The sequence below is a fragment of the Neophocaena asiaeorientalis genome, unplaced genomic scaffold (assembly GCF_003031525.2).
Source record: "Neophocaena asiaeorientalis asiaeorientalis breed wild unplaced genomic scaffold, Neophocaena_asiaeorientalis_V1.1 scaffold203, whole genome shotgun sequence".
NCBI classification, from domain to species: domain Eukaryota; kingdom Metazoa; phylum Chordata; class Mammalia; order Artiodactyla; family Phocoenidae; genus Neophocaena; species Neophocaena asiaeorientalis.
In genome coordinates, this window is record NW_020172776.1 from 1,157,529 (window position 1) to 1,180,029 (window position 22,501).

At 34.6% G+C, this 22,501-nt stretch overlaps 1 protein-coding gene across 1 annotated transcript in view; it reads left to right on the plus strand.

The window, feature by feature from the left end:
* REV3L (REV3 like, DNA directed polymerase zeta catalytic subunit) overlaps nucleotides 1-22,501 on the plus strand; it is a 183,916-nt gene that overhangs the window by 64,007 nt on the left and 97,408 nt on the right. The window contains exons 4-10 of the mRNA XM_024740937.1: nucleotides 145-219; nucleotides 3,920-4,080; nucleotides 8,932-9,031; nucleotides 13,403-13,497; nucleotides 14,067-14,171; nucleotides 15,174-15,258; nucleotides 15,346-15,494. Coding sequence (XP_024596705.1) covers nucleotides 145-219; nucleotides 3,920-4,080; nucleotides 8,932-9,031; nucleotides 13,403-13,497; nucleotides 14,067-14,171; nucleotides 15,174-15,258; nucleotides 15,346-15,494 — 770 coding nt within the window. The remainder of the gene's footprint in view (nucleotides 1-144; nucleotides 220-3,919; nucleotides 4,081-8,931; nucleotides 9,032-13,402; nucleotides 13,498-14,066; nucleotides 14,172-15,173; nucleotides 15,259-15,345; nucleotides 15,495-22,501) is intronic.

The window sequence follows — 22,501 nt, forward strand, 5'->3', positions numbered from 1 at the left end:
GTTCTTTTGTTTTGTTGGGGGGCGGTTGGTAATATTCAATGTAAGTAAGACTGAATTCGGCCAGCTGAGTCCATTTAGGACAATAAGTTGCATTATTTCATCTCTGATGAAAATAAATTGAAATGTCTTTTTCTTTTATTTCAGGCCTTTTTATGGTTATCATGAGAAGGAAAGACACTTTATGAAGATCTATCTTTACAACCCTGCAATGGTGAAAAGGTACAAAGATAAATGAAATAAAAAATGAATAACTATCACTTAAGTAATTTAATAATAAAAAGAAAAATCTAGAAGAAAGGCCTGTATAGTTTGTAGCATTATTAAAGAAAGAGACCATAATATGTACATATATGTGTAAAGAGAGAGAGTCATAGCTTGGACTCTAGGAAGGATATTTTAAGGGTAAAGGACCTTGTTTTACACCCAACTGCTTCTTTTCTGTCTTAGAGAGTTTGTAGAAGTATATAAAGAGAGATGATTGGCTGCCTTGTATAATAATCCTAGTGCCCTGCTAGCCAGACCAAATGTTCAATACCAAGAGAAATTCGTTCTTCAGTTTCAAAGCAAGGAGAAATATGTGAGAGTGAGGCCAGAGTGGGAGAGCTTTCTACTGTGAACTTAACCACTTTTCAGTACTTAAAAGATTTTTCTGATGAGATAGGTGATGTTATTAACATTTTTTCCATATTGTTTAATGAAATGTATCACCATTTAGAAGATTTATATAACTTAGTGGATCTATATTTTCCAAATGACCAGTGCATGATGTTAGAAAATTATGCATGGGTAAAAATACTCCAAGTGTTAGGTAGACCAATAAGTTTTAATATAACAGAGTACAAAAAGTTCATTGATTTGGTTTCAAATTCCACATTATTCCTGACCTTTAAGAAACTACCACTCCATTGCATTTCCATGTAGTAGAAACAAAGATCAACCTTTGCCTGAAAAGGCTATTCAGTTACTCTTTCTTCTTCCAATTATTTATCTGTGTAAGGCTGGATTTTCTTCATATGCTTCAACCAAACAATATATCAGAACAGACTGAGCTGAAGCAGATGTGAGAATCCAGTTGTCTTCTATTAAAACAGAGGTTTGCAAAGATTAAAACAATTCCTCTTTTCCCACTAAATTGTTTTTGTTTTGGAAAATATAGGATTTTTTAATATATAAAACACTGTTATTTATGTTAACATATAATGGGTTTATTGTGGTTATTTTAAAATTAGTAAATAATTTTCTTAAAATTTTCTGTTTTAACCTGATTTGGTAAGTGTCAAATCAAACAAAAGCTCTTTGACGCTGTCAATAAATTTTAAGAATGAAAAGGGGTCCTGGGGCCAAAAGTTTGAGAACCATCAAAATAAAGCTCTTTTAATTTTCTATCAAAGATTCTTAAAATCTATTCACAGCCATTCTGTCCTTCTCACTGCCTATTACAGTGGAAGAGATTTACCCCCTTACCTCTAAAGCTCATATTCTACCCTCTTTGACCTTTGCTTCCATCTATCAGTTATCCCCATCTCCCTTTCTACACCATTTAAATATTAATAAGACTCTGTTAATTTTACACATACACACATTCATACTCAAAGACATTCATACTTACAGCTATTCTCCCAGAAGATTTTTTTTTGGCCTGTGTTGGGTCTTCGTTGCTGTGTGTGGGCTTTTCTCTAGTTGTAGCGAGAGGGCGCTACTCTTACTTGCAGTGCACGGGCTTCTCATTGCGGTGGCTTCTCTTGTCGCAGAGCATGAGCTCTAGGCACGCAGGCTTCAGTAGTTGTGGCACGCAGGCTCAGTAGTTGTGGCTCGCAGGCTCTAGAGCGCAGGCTCAGTAGTTGTGGCACATGGGCTTAGTTGCTCCACAACATGTGGGATCTTCCCGGACCAGGGATCAAACCTGTGTCCCCTGCATTAGCAGGCGGATTCTCAACCACCGCGCCAGGGAAGTCCCCTCCCAGAAGAATTTATCTATACTTTGTGGGTTCAGTGTCTTACCTCCCATTCACTCTTTAACTTACTCCAATATAGGCTCTACTTCAACCATTTCACTCAAATTGCCTTCATTAGTGACCTCAGTGTTGTTAAACCCAATTAACACCTCTTTGTCCTTACCTTTTGACCATTTGTCAGTGCTTAGGTACCTTAAAATAAGGCTGCTTTGATGTAAACCTTTTCTGGTTTTCCTCATACCTTTCTAGTCATTCATATTTACAACATTTTGTTGATTCCTCTTTTAACATTGTGGTTGTTTCTTGGACTTTTGTCTTAGGCATTGATTTTTTTTCTCTCTATATGTTCCCTTCACTTTACAGTCTTATATACTCCCATTTTTAAAAATCTTTATGCATTTGGCTTCCAAATATATATCAGTAGCTTGAATTTTTCTCCAGAGCTCCTGACCAGTATATCAAATCATCTATCTACTGGATAAATAGAAAAGCACTATAGTTAAGAGTGAGGGGTCAAGTCAGAGAAAATTTGGGTTGAATTTTAGCACTTCCACCTTTTATTTGTGTGATTTTGGACAACATTTTGATCTAAGACCCAATTTCTCTGTTTATAAAATGGAGATAGGAGTACCATAGGTTTGTAGTAAGAATTACTTGAGATTAAGGATTTAGAGCACCCAACACAGTGTCCAGTACATAGTGCCCCAAAATATGTTTGGTTACTCTACTCTGTTAACAAAATTATCCTTATCCTCATCCTTATTATCATTTCTAATATTTTTATAGAAATCTCCCTGAATACTCCAGTATACCTAAACTCCAGTATGTCTAAAACTGAGTTTGTCTTTATTTCCTCTCCAAATAAAATCCCCAAACAAACCTGTTTTCTTCCAGTAATGCAGCACCTCCAACTAGCTGCTTAACCAAGATATCTAGGCATTATCCTCAACTCATATTGTCTCACCCTCCATATCTAGTTAGTCATCAAGTCCTGACCATTTTATTCCTTATATGTCTCTTGAATCAACACAGTTTCATGATCCTTGTTGAAGCCACCATCATCTTAGTTTTTCTACAGTAATCTCTCACTCTCTGTCTCTAGTGTTCTGCATTCTCTAGCTAACCTGGTCATTTCATTTTCCTGCTCTTCACAGGCAAATTCCACCACCTTTTCAGATGTCTTTAATAGGCTCTGCATGATCTGACTTCTCATTACCTCTCTACCCTCCCCCCACCACCACCATAGCCTCTGTCTCTAAGCCTCACTCAGTGGTTTCAGACCTTGAATAAACCACATTTTCTTGTGACCCTTCACATGTGCAATTTTATTCGCATGAAATACTCTTCTCCTCTCTGAGAAAAAGTATTTCCAGTTCATTGTTTAGTCTCCTGCTTTAGAGACTTCTCTTCAAGAAGGCTTTGCAGAAGCTATAGTCTGGTTAATATCCCTTCTAGATGTTTCATATACTTCCCCTGCATAGTACTTGCACTATTTATAATTGCCTATTATTTGTATTCCCCATCATGAAGGAAAAATAACTCAGAGAATAAAAATATCAAAAGTGGTAACATCTCTGTGTGGTTGATTGAGTCATATGTCCTTTTTTAGAATTTTTGTATAATCTTTTCAAAATTTTTTCTGGACTTTTTAAAAAAGCTAATATTTTAAAAATCCTTTTGACATTTTAGGTTTTTCTGTATAGTTAGCATTAAATTAGTTTTAGAAGTCAAAATATTCTTCATTCAAGGCATTTTTTGTCATTTTCTTTCAGGGCATGCAGCTTACTTTAAAACTTGATTTTAAACTTTCAATTTCCAACAAAACACAAATTTCCAGTATAATTGAAATCAAAATTTTGTGTGCTAGTATAATGTGTTTTATTCTCTATATTTGTATAATCACCGTTTCACTTAACATTTTAGGAAACATAATTTTATGATATAACTTTTTTTTTCTAATTTAGGATATGTGAACTTTTGCAAAGTGGAGCCATAATGAATAAATTTTATCAGCCTCATGAAGCGCATATTCCCTACCTCCTACAGCTCTTCATTGACTACAATCTGTATGGAATGAATTTAATAAATCTGGCTGCTGTCAAGTTCCGAAAAGCAAGGAGGAAAAGTAAGGTTAATTTTGCAAGTTCAAATTAAAGCTTTTGAAACAAGTATTATGTAATTTATGATATATAAAATAATATATATTTAGAAAATAGATGCTGAGTGGATAAGGAATAAAAAGAAATATGCAAAAATGTCTTAGAGTTTATCAAGAAAAGAATCTCAAAATAAATTTTCTTGGTAATAGCTTTATTGAGATATAATTCACATGCCTTACAATTCACTCATTTAAAATGGACAGCTCTGTGGTTTTTAATATATTCACAGAGCTGTGCATCCATCACCACAATCAAATTTAGAACATTTTCAACACCTCTAAAGGAAATCTTTATCAATCACCCCCAGTCCTCCCTTAGCAACCATGAATCTTCTTTCTGTCTCTCTGTTTGCCCATTCTGCACATCTCATATAAATGGAATCATATGTTTATTTGTTTTCACTTAGCCTAATGTTTTCATGGTTCATCCATGTTGTAGCATATATCAGTATTTCATTCCTTTTTATGGCCAGGTAATATTCTGCTATGAATATGCTACATCGTTTATTGATTCATCAATTGACGGATGTTTGGGTTTCCTCCTTTTGGCTATTATGAACAGTGCTGCTGTGAACATTCATGTACAAGTATTCGTGTAGCCATATGTTTTCATTTCTCTTGGGCATATACCTAGGAATAGAATTTCTCGTTAAAATGCTGTAACATCTTTTGCATTTTATTGTTGGATTCCTTCTCCTCTACTTAAAACAAAGTGAAACCAACATTTTTCCTCCAACCCTGCTGTCCTTTATGTTATAATTATTTTCTTCGTTTTCACTGACAAACTTTTAAAACCAAAAGTTAGCATTTTTTTCTCTTGTTGTTTACCAGCTATTCTTTTTTGGTTTAACTCCTTGGGTCTCTTCTACCATACCCAAACTGTGCTCTGAAAAGTAACCAGGGAGGACTTTTTCCCCCTGAATGGTGGGTTAGGTTATTGGGATCCACCCTCCTACTAAAACCAATTAATAACTAGGTAAGATTTTTTTTTTAATCTATCACGGAGATTATAAACAATAAAGAAGTACTGGCCAAAAGAGGAAATAGAATGCTGAAAACAGCCTTTGCCCTGAGGGGTTTGCTAATCCTGGCTGCCTCCATTGAGACAGCCTTACTAGGTGAGGGAGCCAGAAACAACAACTCAGGGCCTGCTGGACAGGTTGGAACCCTCCAGAATAAGGTAGGGTTTCAAAGAGATATACCCAAACTAGGAAGTGGAACAACTTTGAGACATTTCAGTTTGAATCTCTTGGGACTAAAAGAGATTCCGAAATCTAGAACTTCATCTTAGGTGGTGGAATCTTTGGATATCCATATGCCAGAAAATAAAAATAAAAGAGACCAGACATATACTTCATACCTTGTATAAAAATTAACTCAAAATGGATCATACACTTAAATGTAAAATGTAAATCTATCAGACTTCTAGAAGAAAACAATGAGAAAATCTCCTGACAAGTTGATTTTGTCAAAGTTAAAAACTTTTTCTCTGTAAAAAATAATATTAAGAGAATAAAAAGATAAGTCACAGACTGGGAGAGGATATTTTCAAATTACATATCTGATAAAGTACTTATATCTTGAATATATAAAGAATTCCTAAAACTCAACAAAAGCAAACAACTCCATTAAAAATGGTCAAAAGACCTGAACAGACAGTTCAACAAAGAAGAAGATATAAGGATGGCAAACAGGAATAGATGATTCTCAACAGTATATATCATTAGGGAAATGCATTTTGAAACCACAAAGAGCAACCATTACACACCTATTAGAATGGTTAAAATCCAAAAAAAACTAGCAATAAACAAATGCTGGTAAGGATGGGAGCAGCATCAACTCTCATTCATTGCTTGTGGGAAGGCAAAATGGTGTAGTCACTTTGGAAGACAGTTTGGCAGTTTCTTGTAATGTTAAATATAGACTTAACATATGACCCAGCAGTTACACTCCTGTATGTTTACCAAGTGATTTAAAACTCATGTCCACCTAAAAACCTGTATGCAAATGTATATAGCAACTTTATTTCATAATTGCTAAAAATCTAAAGTAACCAAGATGTTCACTCAGTGGGGCAATGGATAAACTGTTATATACCAATACAGTGGAATGCTATTTATCAGTAAAACACATCAAGCTCTTGATTCATACAATGTCTATGAATCTTTAATGCATTTTACTAAGTGAAAGAAGCCAGACCCAAAAGACTACAAGTTGTTTGATTTTATTCATACAACATTCAGGTAAAGGTAAAACTATAGAAATGTAAAACATATTAGTGGTTGCCAGGAGTTGGAGAAGAGGAGAATGTTGACTACAAAGCCAATATATAGGGGAACTTTTTTTTTTTTTTTTTTGGTAGGGGAACTTTTAGGATGAAGGAATTATTCTGTATGTTACTGGCATGGTGGTATGATTCTATGCAATCTTGAAACCCATGAAATTGTACCTTAACCAAGTATTGATGGTTAACATCTCCAGTGATGGCATATGGATATCGTGTCCCCTCTCATATGGTATGATGAGGGTGCTTCACCTCTGTGGTATTCTTCATGGAAGCCCATAATAACAATCTAATCATGAGGACAACATCAACAGACCCAGATTGGAGGACGTCCTATAGGTGAACTGACCAGTACTCATGACTGTCAAGGTCATGAAAAACAAGGAAAGACTGAGAAATAGACCAGAGGAGACTAGGGAGACATGATAACTAACTACAATGTGGTACCCTACATTGGATCCTGAAACAGAAAATGGACAGTAGTGGATAAACTGCTGAAATTCAAATAAAGTGTATAGTGTAGTTAATAGGAAGGTATCTGTGTCAGTTTTTTTGTTTTGACAGATGTGCTTTGATAATGTAAAATGTTAACAATGGGAGGGGTGTGGTAAGCAGATTCAGAAAATGTACTATCCTTGTAACTTTCCTGTATCTAAAATTATTCCAAAATATAAAGGTTATTGGGGGAAAAAAGAATAACAGTTTGTTTATCAGTGTCAAATATAGCTGGGAGTTCAAGAAGAATTGACGAATGGAAAATGTTTTAGAGAGTGTATGGGAGGTATTTATAGGAAAAGGAGGTCAGTTTTACAAAAGTTTGTTTCCAGTAGGTGAAGAAGCATGAGGAAAGTTTGAATTAGCAAATATATGTAAGCCATTTATTTTAGTTATAAAAGTTAGATGAGTATTGGAAGGGATTTTTTTTCCAAAATATGGAAAATTTTTACAATTTGAAGGCAGAAATATATGAAATTTCGTTTGGGGAAATTAAAAGCAGGGAAATTTCAAGTATGGTGAAATGTTTATTTTAGGTTTTTGTTTTGTTAAAAAAATAGATAAAAGATTATAATGAAAAGAATAGGTGAATTTTTTTGTATTATATTTTGTCATGTAATATCAGACGCATAATTAAATGGACAGTAAACTTATTGTAAATATGTTGCATATATATGCACAACTTAACATTTTAATCTTGTAAGACAAGTTAATTTAGTACATAATGTAGTCTTTTGAAAGTAAATTCAAAAGTGAAAAATATTTAGAAATTTTAATACTACATATGCATATACCATTTTGTCTTATTATTCAGTATATACTCAGTTGCCAAATGAAACGGAAATGTTGCTAATTACTGTTGTTAAGGTGAAGTATATAGAAGTACTTAAATAGAGTAAATATTTTTAGCATCATAGAGGGATTTTTTTTACAGTTCTCCATGGTGCCTTTATATTACATTTTTAACATCCAGAGTTGAAAAGAATTATATATGTATTTTTAAATAAAATAATACATAAAGTGGAGGTAAAGTGTGAATTTTTATACTGTGATAACTTTGTATTAGTAAACTTGTGTAGATTTTTCACTCATATAAATTTCTTAGAAAATAATATTTGTGTTTTAATTTACAACTTGCAAAGTAATTTCATATACATGCCCTAGCCACATAACAGCAAAGCCTTCAAAAACTTCTGAAGGTATATAGAATCAGTTACATGGTTTGTTATGTGTTTTGTTAATATAGCAAAGGTGGTAAGTCTAATTAATTACATAATTTTGTGATCAAGCTAACCAAATAAGAAAAAGTATCAAATTTAGTTGGAGAGGATTGCAAATTTAATACCTTTCTTAATGTTAGGATTCCTTCTATGCCATTCACTCAAGCTTTCTTTATCTGAAAATTTAAATTCCCCATAAGAGATCACAAAAAAATTGCTAAAATTTAGAGACTACTTCCAAAGCATGGCCCCAGGACTCAGTTTCTGCAGCTGGGACAACTAAGCAAATGCATAGTTCCCTCCAACTGCTCATCAAATTGTATTTGCATTTGCCCCAGGTTTCCACTCACTGTTACTGCCATTACTTTCGAAATGCATTGTGTATTTTCTTTTTATTCAGGGATTAGCATTAAAGTATGTTTTGAATTTTATCTGGAATCTGATTTCCACTAGAATTTTAGTTGAGGCTCATATAGAATACCCTAGGAATTTAAAGTCTACAAAAATTCTTAGTTCTTTATTTTTAAAATGAGATTTGAAGCATACCTATCACAATAGCGCACTTAAATGTATCATAATTCTATTCTAGTATGAAGGTATTGTGGCTATTTCTGTTTCATATCCATATATTGCAAATACTTTTCCCCATGTCGGTTTGGAATCATTACTCTCCACTGTGCATATGCATTCCGGTATGTTTATGAATTTTTAGGATACAATTTTAGGAACTGGTCATATGGGTTGTTTACTAATATACTTAAAGGGTAATTATATGTAAGTTAAAAGTGGAACTTACCCCTTTTACCTTTTTATTCCTAGGTGATCCATTACGTGCGAGTGGATCTTGCAAGAATCAGCTACCAGGAAGAAATTCTCTTACTGGTACTTTATTTCGGTGGGATGACGACGAAATACCAAGGTTAGTTTATGTTGTAAAGGAAAGGAAAGGTTATTTACATATATCCTACTCTATTCAGAAGTCAGTGGTTAGCATAATTTAATTTTAACCTTTATTGTAATTGGTTTTTATCTGTAAGTTTATCAAAAAAGTAAATCTCGACATTAGTGTATTACATGGATCATAGATTTCAAGAACAGACCATGAAAATATACCTAGTCATTACCTAATTAATAAAAGAAGTCTGGTTGTGTTTATACTTCTCTCCAACATCCATCTTCTTTGTACATTCTAAATTGACATCCTATAACTTGTCAAGTAAAAATTGCATAATAAAATAACAATCTAAAACCTAAATGGTGGGACTTGCCTGGTGCGCAGTGGTTAAGAATCCATCTGCCAGTGCAGGGGACACGGGTTCGATCCCTGGTCCGGGAAGATCCCACATGCCGCGTAGTAACTAAGCCCATGTGCCACAACTACTGAGCCTGTGCTCTAGAGCCCGTGAGCCACGACTTCTGAGCCCGCATGCCTAGAGCCTGTGCAAGAAGAGAAGCCACTGCAGTGAGGAGCCCACACACTGCAATGAAGAGTAGCCTCCACTCACTGCAACTAGAGAAAGCCCGTGCGTAGCAAAAAAGACCCAACACAGCTTAAAAAAAAAAAAACCTAAATGGCAAATATTTTAAATAAAAATAACCCCTAAATATTTCCAAATATTAAATATTTGTGGGGAGGGCTTCCCTGGTGGCACAGTGGTTGAGAGTCCGCCTGCTGATGCAGGGGACACGGTTTCGTGCCCCGGTCCGGGAAGATCCCACATGCCGTGGAGCGGCATATATATTTGTGGGGAAAAAAGTGGGTTGACATAGTGTATATGAATAATACAACTTATAATTTCTTTTGACTTTTATTATTTATTAGACTTTCTTAGAGGCGGTAACATATTCCAACTGTTTAGATTTCCTTACCATAAAGCAGATATATAATCAGTACCTATCTAAATTATCAGTAATAGCTTAATCTACATAGAACTCAGAGGTTTTCTGTTTTATGCCACAAAGTTGTTGCCCAAGCTTTCTTGATTGTTTTATTGATCATTTGGATATTGATAGGGTGGTATGGTTTCCTCTTTTCACTACACATATATCACCTGATACGTTTTTAAGCAGATATTTTTTATGTAAAGTGCAAAGTAGAAAAAGTGTTTAGTTAAATGACTTTATTTTTTATTTCAAGGTAAGAAAATGTGAATTTATTAATCAGTTGAAGATAAACTGTCAAAAATATTTGTTTAGAGCTTAATTTATATAGTTTAAGATCTTAATATGTTCTTCACAGAATTTCCATATTATAGAATTACTTGGGCTTTTTAAGACCTAAAATTAAGAGAGAATCTCATTAAATAATGGTGGAAATACATTGTTTTATGACTGGAATATTATACCAGAATGAGACTTCAAAGACTTCAAATGGACAGTGACTTGCTTTACTTCTAGATTCAGTTAACATGTATCAGTACTTTTTGGTAAAAGTTGTATATGTACACATACACATGTACTTCTAGGTTCCCTCTCAGATACAGCAGAATTGTTTTTATAATTGTGTTGAAGTGGTATCAACTTTAGAGACAGCATTATTTACCACATCAAATTCAATTTCTAATCAGTCCAGAGCAAAGTGACTGACAAACTATTTACTTTCTCATTTTTATGCCTGTGATACAGTTCCTCTATGTCTCTAAAATTGGAGCAAATCAACTTAACCCAAGGATTTTACCTACTCACTAGATCCTGTGGTTTTCAAAGTTCTACATTAACTTGTTTTTTGCATGATCACTTCAAGTCCAGGTTTCTTTTTATTTGAAGCCTTTTTGAACAAACATCTTTGTGGTTAGGTCATAAGACTATAGTAAAGCTTCACTGTTTATGAGTTAGTTTGGAGAAGCTCTCTGTATTATAATGAAAAGTTTGAATCATTACTTTTAAGAGCAAAGATATGAAAAGGCAAACTAGTGAAACTAAACAAGGTATTCAGAATTAGAATTTATAATAAATGTAGGCTAGCTATATATTTTTGTCCCAAGTTTTTAGGATTCTTACATTAAACATGAAAATCCATAATTTTATCAAATACAGGTAACATAATGTCAAACATTTTTGCCAAATCAGTGCTCTTAAATTTTATTAGTCTCATTTTTAACCCCAGTACTAGCACCTTCCTCTGGGTACCTTTTTTTGTTTGTTTGTTTTTTTAACCCAGAAGTATTTTATATCCCTTCACAAACATTATTTCAAGGTCCATAACAAATAGAGAGCAACAAACTCATAATGAGATAAGAGTGCTGAGTTAGCAGCTGTACTAACCTTACCTGCTAGCTCGTTGTAAATTACCATATATCATGGACCTTCAAGGTCATTTGCCAGAGTGTTAAATTCACAAAAATTGAGTCTACTGCAGTAATCTCAACCTGGCTGTCCATCAGAATGATCTGAACAGATTTTTTAAATTGTATATGTCTGAACTTCACCCTCAGTGATTGTAATTACTGACTGTAATTGTCTGTTGTGTTAAGCTATGAACAGAAATGTTCAGAGAGGCATGGTTTTCTAAATACCATTGTATTGCTTATCTACCTTTCATGACTAAAATGAATGGTCTACATGTATTTGCTGACTTAATTTTTTTACTCACACTTTTTCTGTTTACTGGAAACAAATTTTTAATTCTGAAAACTACTTCCTTTCCCTAGGAGCTCCTCCTATACTGAATGTCTGAAGTAGGCAAGAAATAGTTGTAAATTTCTACTATGAGATTGCATTTTTTTTTTTTTTTTCCTGTGGTACGTGGGCCTCTCAGTGTTGTGGCCTTTCCCGTTGCGGAGCACAGGCTCCGGACACGCAGGCCCAGTGGCCATGGCTTACGGGCCCAGCCGCTCCGCGGCATGCGGGATCTTCCCGGACCGGGGCACGAACCCACGTCGCCTGCATTGTCAGGCGGATTCCCAACCATTGTGCCACCAGGGAAGCCGAAGAGATTACATTTTTTAATGTTATTGTTTCCCTCCTTTGTCACAAATGTTCTACTCCTGGAAAGTTCACCCTTGAAACGTATAATACACCGCTTCCAAAAGTGTGAAACTTTTTACTATAAAGGAGAAAACTGTTGGCCAAAAACTATTTTATCTGGTACTTTAATTCATGGCATAACTGATGTTGGTAAATTATATGGGTAAAGAAGACAAGCTATATTGACAGTTACTTTTTCTGAAAGTTAAAGGGATGAATATATTGTGATAGGTTGACTAATATGTTCCTTCTCTGTCAATGGTAAAAAGATATATGTGTGTGTTGTGTCTATACATATATATAAATAGTAAAAGTTTTGTGGTTTAACAAATTAATCTCTAATACTCCATCAAAATTTCTGTTCAAACACCCATTCCTTAGGTATAGACAATGGAAAATGAGGTTTTGTTAATGTTTCTCGTAAAACATTTTTAAATGTTTCAATTATTAATGAAATCTTCTATCATCCACTTTCTAGTAAAAGTTCTCTCCTTTTCATTTGGTGTCCCTGTTGGTAGGAGATCTGAATTTTGGAATGGATAAACTGGGATCTATACTAGTTGTCATGTTTATTCTATCAAGCAGGGACATTTATGTGATGTCATCTGAAATCTTTCATGTGGCTCTGATGAAAAACAAAAATGCTTTTGAGTCAAAGAGCATTAGTGGGGAATAGTTCTCTGTAGTTCTCATAAAAAGTAATGACCTCATGGTGTCACCTCTTTTCCTAGCTATGATCCCACTATTGGACTAATATGGTTTCTCAATTCTATAGTTATGGAAAATTTTTAAACATTCCCCAGCTTAGCAGTAGTTGAGGGCAGGGAGAACAGTATCATTTGCTCACTTTTCAGTATGTTCACCTCCCCTCATCTCTTGTTTTATATATATATTCCCTCCTCATTTTTAAAAACCATCTACGATTGCTGAGATAGATGCCTCTGGGCAAATAATTGCATGTGTGTATGGTTTTTGATGCATCCCCTCTGTTGTCCCTCTGTTATCTTATCCCATCCTGCCGTGGATGTGACCCACATGCTGAAACATTGTACATTCCTTTTCTATAAAATATAATGAACCAAAACATGTAAAATAGACTCCAAAAGTATCTCAATGGAGTTGTCAATTTTGTGTTTCTCTTCCTGTTTTTCATTTCTTTGTATATACACACAGTATCAATTATGTCATGAATAATTGTGGATTAATATAATATCACTGGTTTTTCTGGTTACCACATAAACATGAAAAATTGTTAAGTAATAAAAATCTTAAGAAAATTTTCTCTTACTTAATTATTGTATCTTTTGATACTTCTTTAATACAGCTCTTTAATACTGGAAGGTGTTGAACCACAGAGTACTTGTGAATTAGAAGTGGATGCTGTAGCTGCTGATATCTTAAATCGGTTGGACATTGAAGGTATATACACAGTTATTGTTAATATATGTTTTTATTTTTAAAAATCCATGACCAAAGGTTGGAAAAAGTAGGGAAGAAAACATTACTAGGGAAGTGAAATTACTTAAAGAAGGAAGGATGTAAAATGTTATGAAGATTTTTTTCTGTACCTCTGATGAGATAGTCATTTTTTCATTTATGCTTTCATTCATATGAGTTTGTTTGCATAGACATGAACCTAAAGTAAGTGTGACGCTAAATAAATTAGCCATTATAAAAGAATTTACTATGCTCTGCCTTTTAATTTTTTTATTTCCAGGTTATATACCAGGGAGGAGACTTTTAGGTCTGCTGGCTATAATCAAATGTTTGAATCTTATTCACTTGCTGTGTTTTTGGGAACTAGTAGGAAAACTAAAAAAGGAGTAATACAGTAAATATAGGTTGGGATAATTTGTCTGTTTTATTACACAAAGTAGGTAATTGTTTTTCTTAAAAGACAGTATTTTTTTTAAGTATGGATTTCTTTTCTTTAAGCAAGTATTTTTCACTTTGACCCTTGTAATATTGAAGTATTATTATGATTACAGCTCAGATTGGTGGAAACCCTGGTCTACAGGCCATATGGGAAGATGAAAAGCAACGGCGAAGAAACAAAAATGAAACTTCTCAAATTAGCCAACCCGAATCACAAGGTATAAATGATTTTCTTTTAACTGGATATTTTAATGGAAAAGTTTAAGCCATTGAGTTTTTACTGTGACATTAGACTTTGCTTTTCAAACTACCTTTAAATTTTCTATATATATTTTCCCTATTCTCATTGCTCTGAACCATAATTCTGTACCTCCAAAGTGTCACTCATTGTCTCTCTTCACATGAGAAATTGACATCTTCATTGGCCTTGGTTTTCACTGGTAGTACCTTTTTCTCCTTTTTCATTCTGTGGTATGTTTTAACCTCTTGTATTTCCAAATGAGCTATAGAATACTTAAAGAAGAGCATGAGTCCCAACTTAGAAACACTTCGTTTAATTCATTACGCTTTGAAAACGTCACCCATGAAATTCTGCCCCCATGTTATTTTCTGGGTATGTCATATAAATTCTGACTTTGATTACCTTGTGCATCTCTGAAGAAAATACTCATTTTATTTTTTACTAAACCCTGCTATATTCAAAAAGAATTTGAAGGGGCTTAAGTAATGCCATGGATACAACAAAAATTTTTAAATAAAGGTAAAAGAATAGAAGACATAATTCAAAAGGCAAAGGTATTTGAAATACAGTAGTAAGCCTATACTGAAGTCCAATTAAAATTTGTATTATAATCTCTTGGACCCTAAAAATTCTTTGATAAGTTTTGAATGCCTTTAATTTCTTTTAAAATAGAAATATTTTATAAAGGGAAAATTTCTAGGTTCAGGGTGTATGATACATTTATAGGTAGAAAATAATGTTTTTCTCTTTTAGATTTAAGTTGTAGATCTTAATCTTAGACTGACTTTAAGTGCTTAATTTCATAGCTTCAGTAACAACCATTTCTCTTTTGTTTGATTTATAATAGGACTACTTTTATGTGGTGTTACATGTGTCAAGGATAGGAAATTGCTACCATTTTAAAAGCTCTTCTAGGAAAAAGGAAAATATTTCATTTATTTGCTTTCTACATTTTTTAATGCACTTTTAAAATTCAAAGATCGCAGGTTTGTGCCAGCAACAGAAAGTGAAAAAAAATTTCAGAAGAGACTTCAGGAAATTCTCAAACAGAATGATTTCTCTGTGTAAGTGGTTATTTATTATAGATCTCAGAACTAATTTTATTGCTTTGATATATAGTTTGTTATAAAGGATATGTTTTAATTAAGCAGAACATTATCAGGATCTGTGGACTACAGCGATGGATCCCAGGAGTTCTCTGCTGAATTAACATTGCACTCTGAGGTTCTGTCTCCTGATATTCCTCACTGTACACCGGCTAATGTGGTAGAAGTCCACAAAGACACAGAGTTGAGCAAAGGTGAGGTTTTCTTTCAAGTGTACAGAAAATACCATAACAGACATCCTGTGTATCTAGCACTGAGATATTAGTATTTGGTTGAGTTAGCTAATTTTTTTTTTTCCTGAGAAATAAACATCATTGATGTAGCAAAGACCTCGCTCCCATTCTTTTACCTTTTCTTCATCTCTAGAGGTAAGCACTATTCTGAAGTTGGTACAAACTGTTAAAATACATGATTTTGTGTTTTCTTATATATGTATGTCCAAAACATATGCTATTATTTATTTTTTATTTTTTGTGGTACGCGGGCCTCTCACTGTTGTGGCCTCTCCTGTTGTGAAGCACAGGCTCCAGACGCGCAGGCTCAGTGGCCATGGCTCATGGGCCCAGCCGCTGCGCGGCATGTGGGATCTTCCTGGACTGGGGGCACAAACCCGTGTCTCCTGCATCGGCAGGCGGACTCTCAACCATTGCGCCACCAGGGAAGCCCATATACTATTATTTTAGGTTTTAGATTTTACATAAATGGTGTCCTACTTGGCGTAGATTAAGTAACTTGCTTTTTTTCATTCAACATTATGTTTTTCAACAACTTAATTAGGGTATAATTTATGTAACATAAAATTCACTCATTTTAAGTGTATAATTCAGTGATTTATAGTAAATTTACAGAGTTGTACTAACATCTCTGTAATTCAATTTTAGAATAGTTCCTTCTCCTCAAAAGATTCTTTGTGTCCATTTGCAGTCACACCTCCAACCCCAAGTAACCAAACCACTCATCATCTTCCTTGTCTCTCAAGATTTGCCTTTTCTGGATATGTCATGTAAATGAAATCATACAAAATGTGATCTTTTGTGCCTTGCTTCTTTCACTTAGCATAATGTTTTCAGGCTCATCCATATTGGAGTATCTATCAGTATTTAATTCCATTTTATTGCCTAGTAGTATTGCATTCTACTGATATATTTTATTGACTAATTCATCAGTTGATGAAAATTTGAGTTGTTTTCACTTTTTGGCCCTTAAGAATAATGATGCTCTGAACATTTATGTCTTTGTATGGGTATATATTTTCATTTTTCTTGAGTAGATAACAAGGAAGAGAATTGCTGGATCGTTTGATAAATTTGTGTGTAATTTTTAATAAATTGCCAAACTGTTTTCCAAAGTGACTGCACTGTTTTACGTTCCCACCAGCAGTATATGAGGGTTTCAGAAACCCCACAATCTCACTAACACTTGTTATTATCTGTCTTTTTATATAGCCATCCTAGTACGTGTGAAACGGCATCTCATTATGGTTTAATCATCATATCCCTCATTAATGATGTTGAGTATCTTTTGTGTCAGCAATAATAACTTTGGAATCTATCCTTGTTCTTACATGTTTCTAGGTCATTCATTTTAGCTGCTGATGAGCATTCTTTTGTAAGACTAAACAAGTGTTTCTGTTCTCTACAACTATTAGATGGTTTTCACTTTTGCACTGTTGTTAACAGTGTTATGTCTGTCACCTTGTGGCCATGTGCAAGAGTTTCTCTACAGAAGACATACAGAAGTGTAATTTGCCAGGTCTTAGGGTGTGTGTATTATACTCCACCTAGATAGCATCTATTCTAACAGGGTTTTTGTAATACAGTTAGCTTATACATGATTAGTAAATAAGAGAATAATTAAAGTTTTACTTAGAAGTCATGTTGTTTCGCATAAAATTTTTTTAGGCAAGAGGAGCCAGAATAGGAGGAGTAGAATTGCAGCCTTCAGTAGGAAAGGAAAAGCCCTCTTTTCACTGCTGTATTGGCAGCGGGGGCTCTTTTGACTGTATTAAACAACAGCTAGAAATGAGCACCTACACCCACCCAGGGCTTCCTCCTTCCCTAGAGTTGCATCCTAGCGTTGTGCCCTCTGTGACTCATGGCAGGTTTCACCCTCTCCTCAGTACTTTAATGGTAGCCTTCTGGCTCAGAGCTCTATTTCCATTTGCTTTGTCTTAGCATCTGCGAGCCCCATCCTAATCGAAATGTACCCAGAATTTCCATACTATTATTTTCTGTGCATTTTTAATATCTGCTATGACAGCCTCCAGCACACTGAGCTGCCTGCCTGAGCAGTTTATTTCCTCAGGTACCAATTATTGATTTTGTTAGTGTTCTCATTACAGAGTTGCATGAGTTTTGTCTTAGCCTTTTATTTTCCTTATAAGCTCAATTTTAGTGCTTAATTTTTCAGATTTTGAGGTATGTTAACAATAAAACTATCACATTTGGTAGTAAAGCCAGTATTTCACAGTTGGTCTATAAAATGTACCTAAGTTTATATTCCCACGATGTGTTAGAGCTTAAACTTCCCTACATCCTCAACAATATTTGATAGTGTAACATGTAAAAATTTTTTGCCATTCTCATTCTTTGAAATCTAAATCTCCTTAGTTTAATCTTCATTTCCTGATTACTAAGTTTGAGCATTTGGATCTCTTTATCTGAGAATTGCTTATTCATGTTCTTTGCTCATTTTCTACTGGATCTGTACTGTTTTTCTTACTTATTTGTAGGAATTCCTCATATTTTCTGGATATCAAGCCTTTATCAGTTATATTTATTGTAGAGATATTTTCTCCTCATCTAGAATTACACTTTAAAGTCTCCACAAAATTTTTTTTAGCTTTTTTTTTTAATTTTTCTTCCCTTTTCTCTTTTTTAAAGTGTTTTACGTGTCTTCAATTTTAACCTTAAATTTAACAGTTTTTTTCCTTTACAGTTTGGTTTTTGTGCCTGGTTTACAATTCCTTCCCTTTCTGGATGTAATGAAAGTTTTCATCCTTAAGGTTTATGTGTGCTTACAGATTGGTTTTTCACATGTAGGTCTTCAGTTCATTTGACATTTTACTTGTGTATATAGTAAGGATCTTATTGTTATTTATTTTTCTAGATATAAAGAGCTAGTGGTTCCAACATATTTATTGAAACGTTTTTTTTTTTCCACTGAATTCCCCAACCTCGGTTGTGTTCTCCCATGTTAATGTCATACTGTTGTAATTACTGTTGCTTTGTAAGTAATGATATATATCAGGAGCAGATCTTCCCTATTTAGCTTCAAAATTATCTTATTTACTCTTTTTTTTAATACCTCTTTATTGGAGTATAATTGCTTTACCATATTGTGTGAGTTTCTGCTGTACAACAAAGTGAATCAGTTATATGTATACATACATCCCCATAACCCCTCCCTCTTAAGCCTCCCTCCCTCCCACCCTTCCTATCCCACTCCTCTAGGTCATCACAAAGCACCAAGATGATCTCCCTGTGCTATGTAGCAGCTTCCCACTAGCCATCTACAAAATTGTCGTATTTACTCTTGATCTTTAAAAAAAGCTTTCCCAGGGCTTCCCTGGTGGTGCAGTGGTTGAGAATCTGCCTGCTAATGCAAGGGACACGGGTTCGAGCCCTCGTCTGGGAGGATCCCACATGCCACAGAGCAACTAGGCCTGTGAGCTACAACTACTGAGCCTGCGCGTCTGGAGCCTGTGCTCCGCAACTAGAGAGGCTGCGATGGTGAGAGGCCCGCACACTGCGATGAAGAGTGGCCCCCGCTTGCCACAACTAGAGAAAGCCCTCGCAGAGAAACGAAGACCCAACACAGCAAAAATAAATAAATAAATTAATAAACTCCTACCCCCAACATCATCTTAAAAAAAAAGCTTTCCCATGTTAATTTTAAGGTCGGATTGTTTTGTTTCTGGGAAGAACCCTGTTGAGATTTTATTGGAAATTTATTGAATTTATAGACCAATTTAGAAACATTTTAAATCTTTCTATATACCAAATTAGCTCATTTATGCACATGATATATTTCTCAGTTTATTTGGTCTTCCTTCATGTCTTTCAATAAAGTTCTGCAATTTTTCTGGTAAAATTATTTTATATCTTTTATTAGATATGCTCCAGGTGCCTTATAAATGTTGCAGTTTTAAGTTTAGCTTTCAAAAATTACATCTTCTAATTGCTGGTATTAGGAACTTCACTGACCTTGTGTGTCAGTCTTATATCCAGCAACTTTTATTAGTGCTAATAGTTAATATGTCTTTTTGATTGGATTTTCTGTGTATAGAGTCATCATCAGAAAATAATAATTGTATTACTTCCCTTCCCATCCTTATACTTTTTTAATGTTTTGATGCAGTGCTTAAGAACTTAACGATGACATTAAGTAGAAATGGAAAAAAAGTTTCTCCTGGCTTTAAAGTGAATGCCTTTATATTTCATCATTAAGTATGAAATTTACTACAGGATATTGGTAGATAAACTTTATAATCAGTTTATTATCTCTTGTTTCTTGCTTCTTAAGAAGTTTGGGGTTTTTTTTTTTTTTTTTTTTGGTTTTTTTGCGGGGGGAGGTACGCGGGCCTCTCACTGTTGTGGCCTCTCCCATTGTGGAACACAGGCTTCGGACGCGCAGGCTCAGCAGCCATGGCTCACGGGCCCAGCTGCTTCGTGGCATGTAGGATCTTCCGGGACCGGGGCATGAACCCGTGTCCCCTGCATCAGCAGGCGGACTCTCAACCACTGCGCCACCAGGGAAGCCCGAAGTTTGGGTTTTTTGAAATCATGAATGGATATTAAATTTTACCAAATTTTTTTTTGAAAATATTGACATAATCAGTTTTTCTCTTTTACTCTGTTAATATGGTAGTTAAATTAATAATGTTGATGTATCTAATGTTAAACTGTCCTTGCACTCCTGAAATAAATCCTTTGTTGTCATAATGTAGTATGTTTTTTTAAATGTTGCTATATCTACTTTGGTAATATTTTGTTTAGAATTGTAACTTTTTTTTTTTTTTTAGTAATTGAGAAAGATTCATACTTTGTCCCCATTAAATGCATTGTGGAGCTTTTCATATTTTTCAACTCTCCTTTCAAGAATTTTTATTAGATTGATATAATCTATATCTTAGAGGTTTGATAGGTCTCATCTGTAAAACCATCCAGACTTATATAGATTTTTGTGGGTTGATTTTATGTGGCAGGGGTGGGAAGTAAAGGGAGTGGATTTTAAGCTATTAATTCAACTTCCTTAATTGTTACAGGTCTACTCAAGTTTTCTGTTTCTGTTTGAATCAGTTTATATCATATTTTTCCTAAGAAATTATCCATTTAATCTGATTTTTCCATATTTGTGGTATAAAGTTGTTCATAGTATTACTTTAACATGCCTCTTTTACCTTTGGCACTTCCACTTGTATTTCTAACATTGTTTATGCCTTCTCTCTATTTTGTTGTGATCATTCTTGCCAATCTTGTGTATTTTGTTATTAGTTTGAGAACCATCTTTTGTTTTCACTGATCTCATTTTTTTTGTTGTTTTGAGATGACCTATTTTCTGTGGTTTTTTTGTTCTTTCATTTTGACTAAACACTATTAGGCTAGCTATGTGTGTTAATATATTTCTGGGATGTGTTAAAAATATTTCTTCCTGAAACTTCTCTCTTTTAAAAACTGTTGAAAAACACTTAGTTTTAAGTCTGAATATCAGAAGGAGAAAAATAGAACTGTTTCCAATTAGCTTTCTTTAAACTGCTTGCCATATTTTGCTATATAGTCTTTTTTTTTAAGATTATTGAGGTTTTTTAAAAATTATTTTTAGCTGCATTGGGTCTTTGTTGCTGCACGCGGGCTTTCTCTAGTTGTGTCGAGTGGGGGCTACTCTTCGTTGCGGTGCACGGGCTTCTCATTTTGGTGGCTTCTCTTATTGCGGAGCACGGGCTCTAGGCGCATGGGCTTCAGTAGTTGTGGCACGTGCACTCAGTAGTTGTGGCTTGTGGGCTCTAGAGCACAGTTCAGTAGTTGTGGCACATGGGCTTAGTTGCTCCACGGCATGTGGGATCTTCCCAGACCAGGGCTCAAACCCATGTCCTCTGCATTGGCAGGTGGATTCTTCACCACTGTGCCACCAGGGAAGTCCTATATAGTCTTCTTTTCCCCTACTATTATGTGCTTTTTATTCTCCCTCTCCCTTTGATTAGATTATGAGATTCATTTTATCTTCTAAAAATTATTTAATCCCTCTATACATTAGACCTTCTATAAAAATCACATGGCAAAAGACTTACATTTTAAAATCATGAATTAAAAGATATGGAGAAATATAAAGTTAATGTAAAATGAATTATTTCAAAATAAACTATACAGAATTTTTTTTTCTTTCTTTTTTTTTTTGCGGTACTCGGACCTCTCACTGTTGTGGCCTCTCCCATTGCGGAGCACAGGCTTGGGACCCGCAGGCTCAGCAGCCATGGCTCACGGGCCCAGCCGCTCCACGGCATGTGGGATCTTCCCAGACCAGGACACGAACCCGTGTCCCCTGCATCGGCAGGCGGACTCTCAACCACTGCACCACCAGGGAAGCCCTAGAGAATTTTATTATTCAAGTCGGACAACTTGTCTTTTCTGTTTGTTTTATAAATTTTATTTTATTTTTTGTAAGTGGTAACATTTTTATATTAAAAAAATTTTGTTTGAAGTATTGTTGATTCCCTGTTGTGTACAATTTCTGCTGTACAGCAAAGTGACTCCATTATACAAATATATATATTCTTTTTCATATTCTTTTCCATTATGTTTTATTACAGGATATTGAATATAGTTCCCTGTGCCATATCGTTGGACCTTGTTGTTTATCTATCCTATATATAATAGTTTGCATCTGCTAATCCCAAACTCTCAATCCTTCCCTTCTCCACTCCCCTCCCCTTTGGCAACCACAAGTCTCTGTGAGTCTGTTTCTGTTTCATAGAGAAGTTCATTTGTGTCATATTTTAGATTCCACATATAAGTGATAACATGATATTTGTCTTTCAAAGTCTCTCTGACTTACTTTGCTCAGTATGATAATCTCTATGTCCATCCATGTTGCTGAAAATGGCCTTATTTCATTCTTTTTAATGGCTGAGTAGTATTCTATTGTATAAGTATACCACATCTTCTTTATCCATTCATCTATCAGTGGACATTTAGGTTGTTTC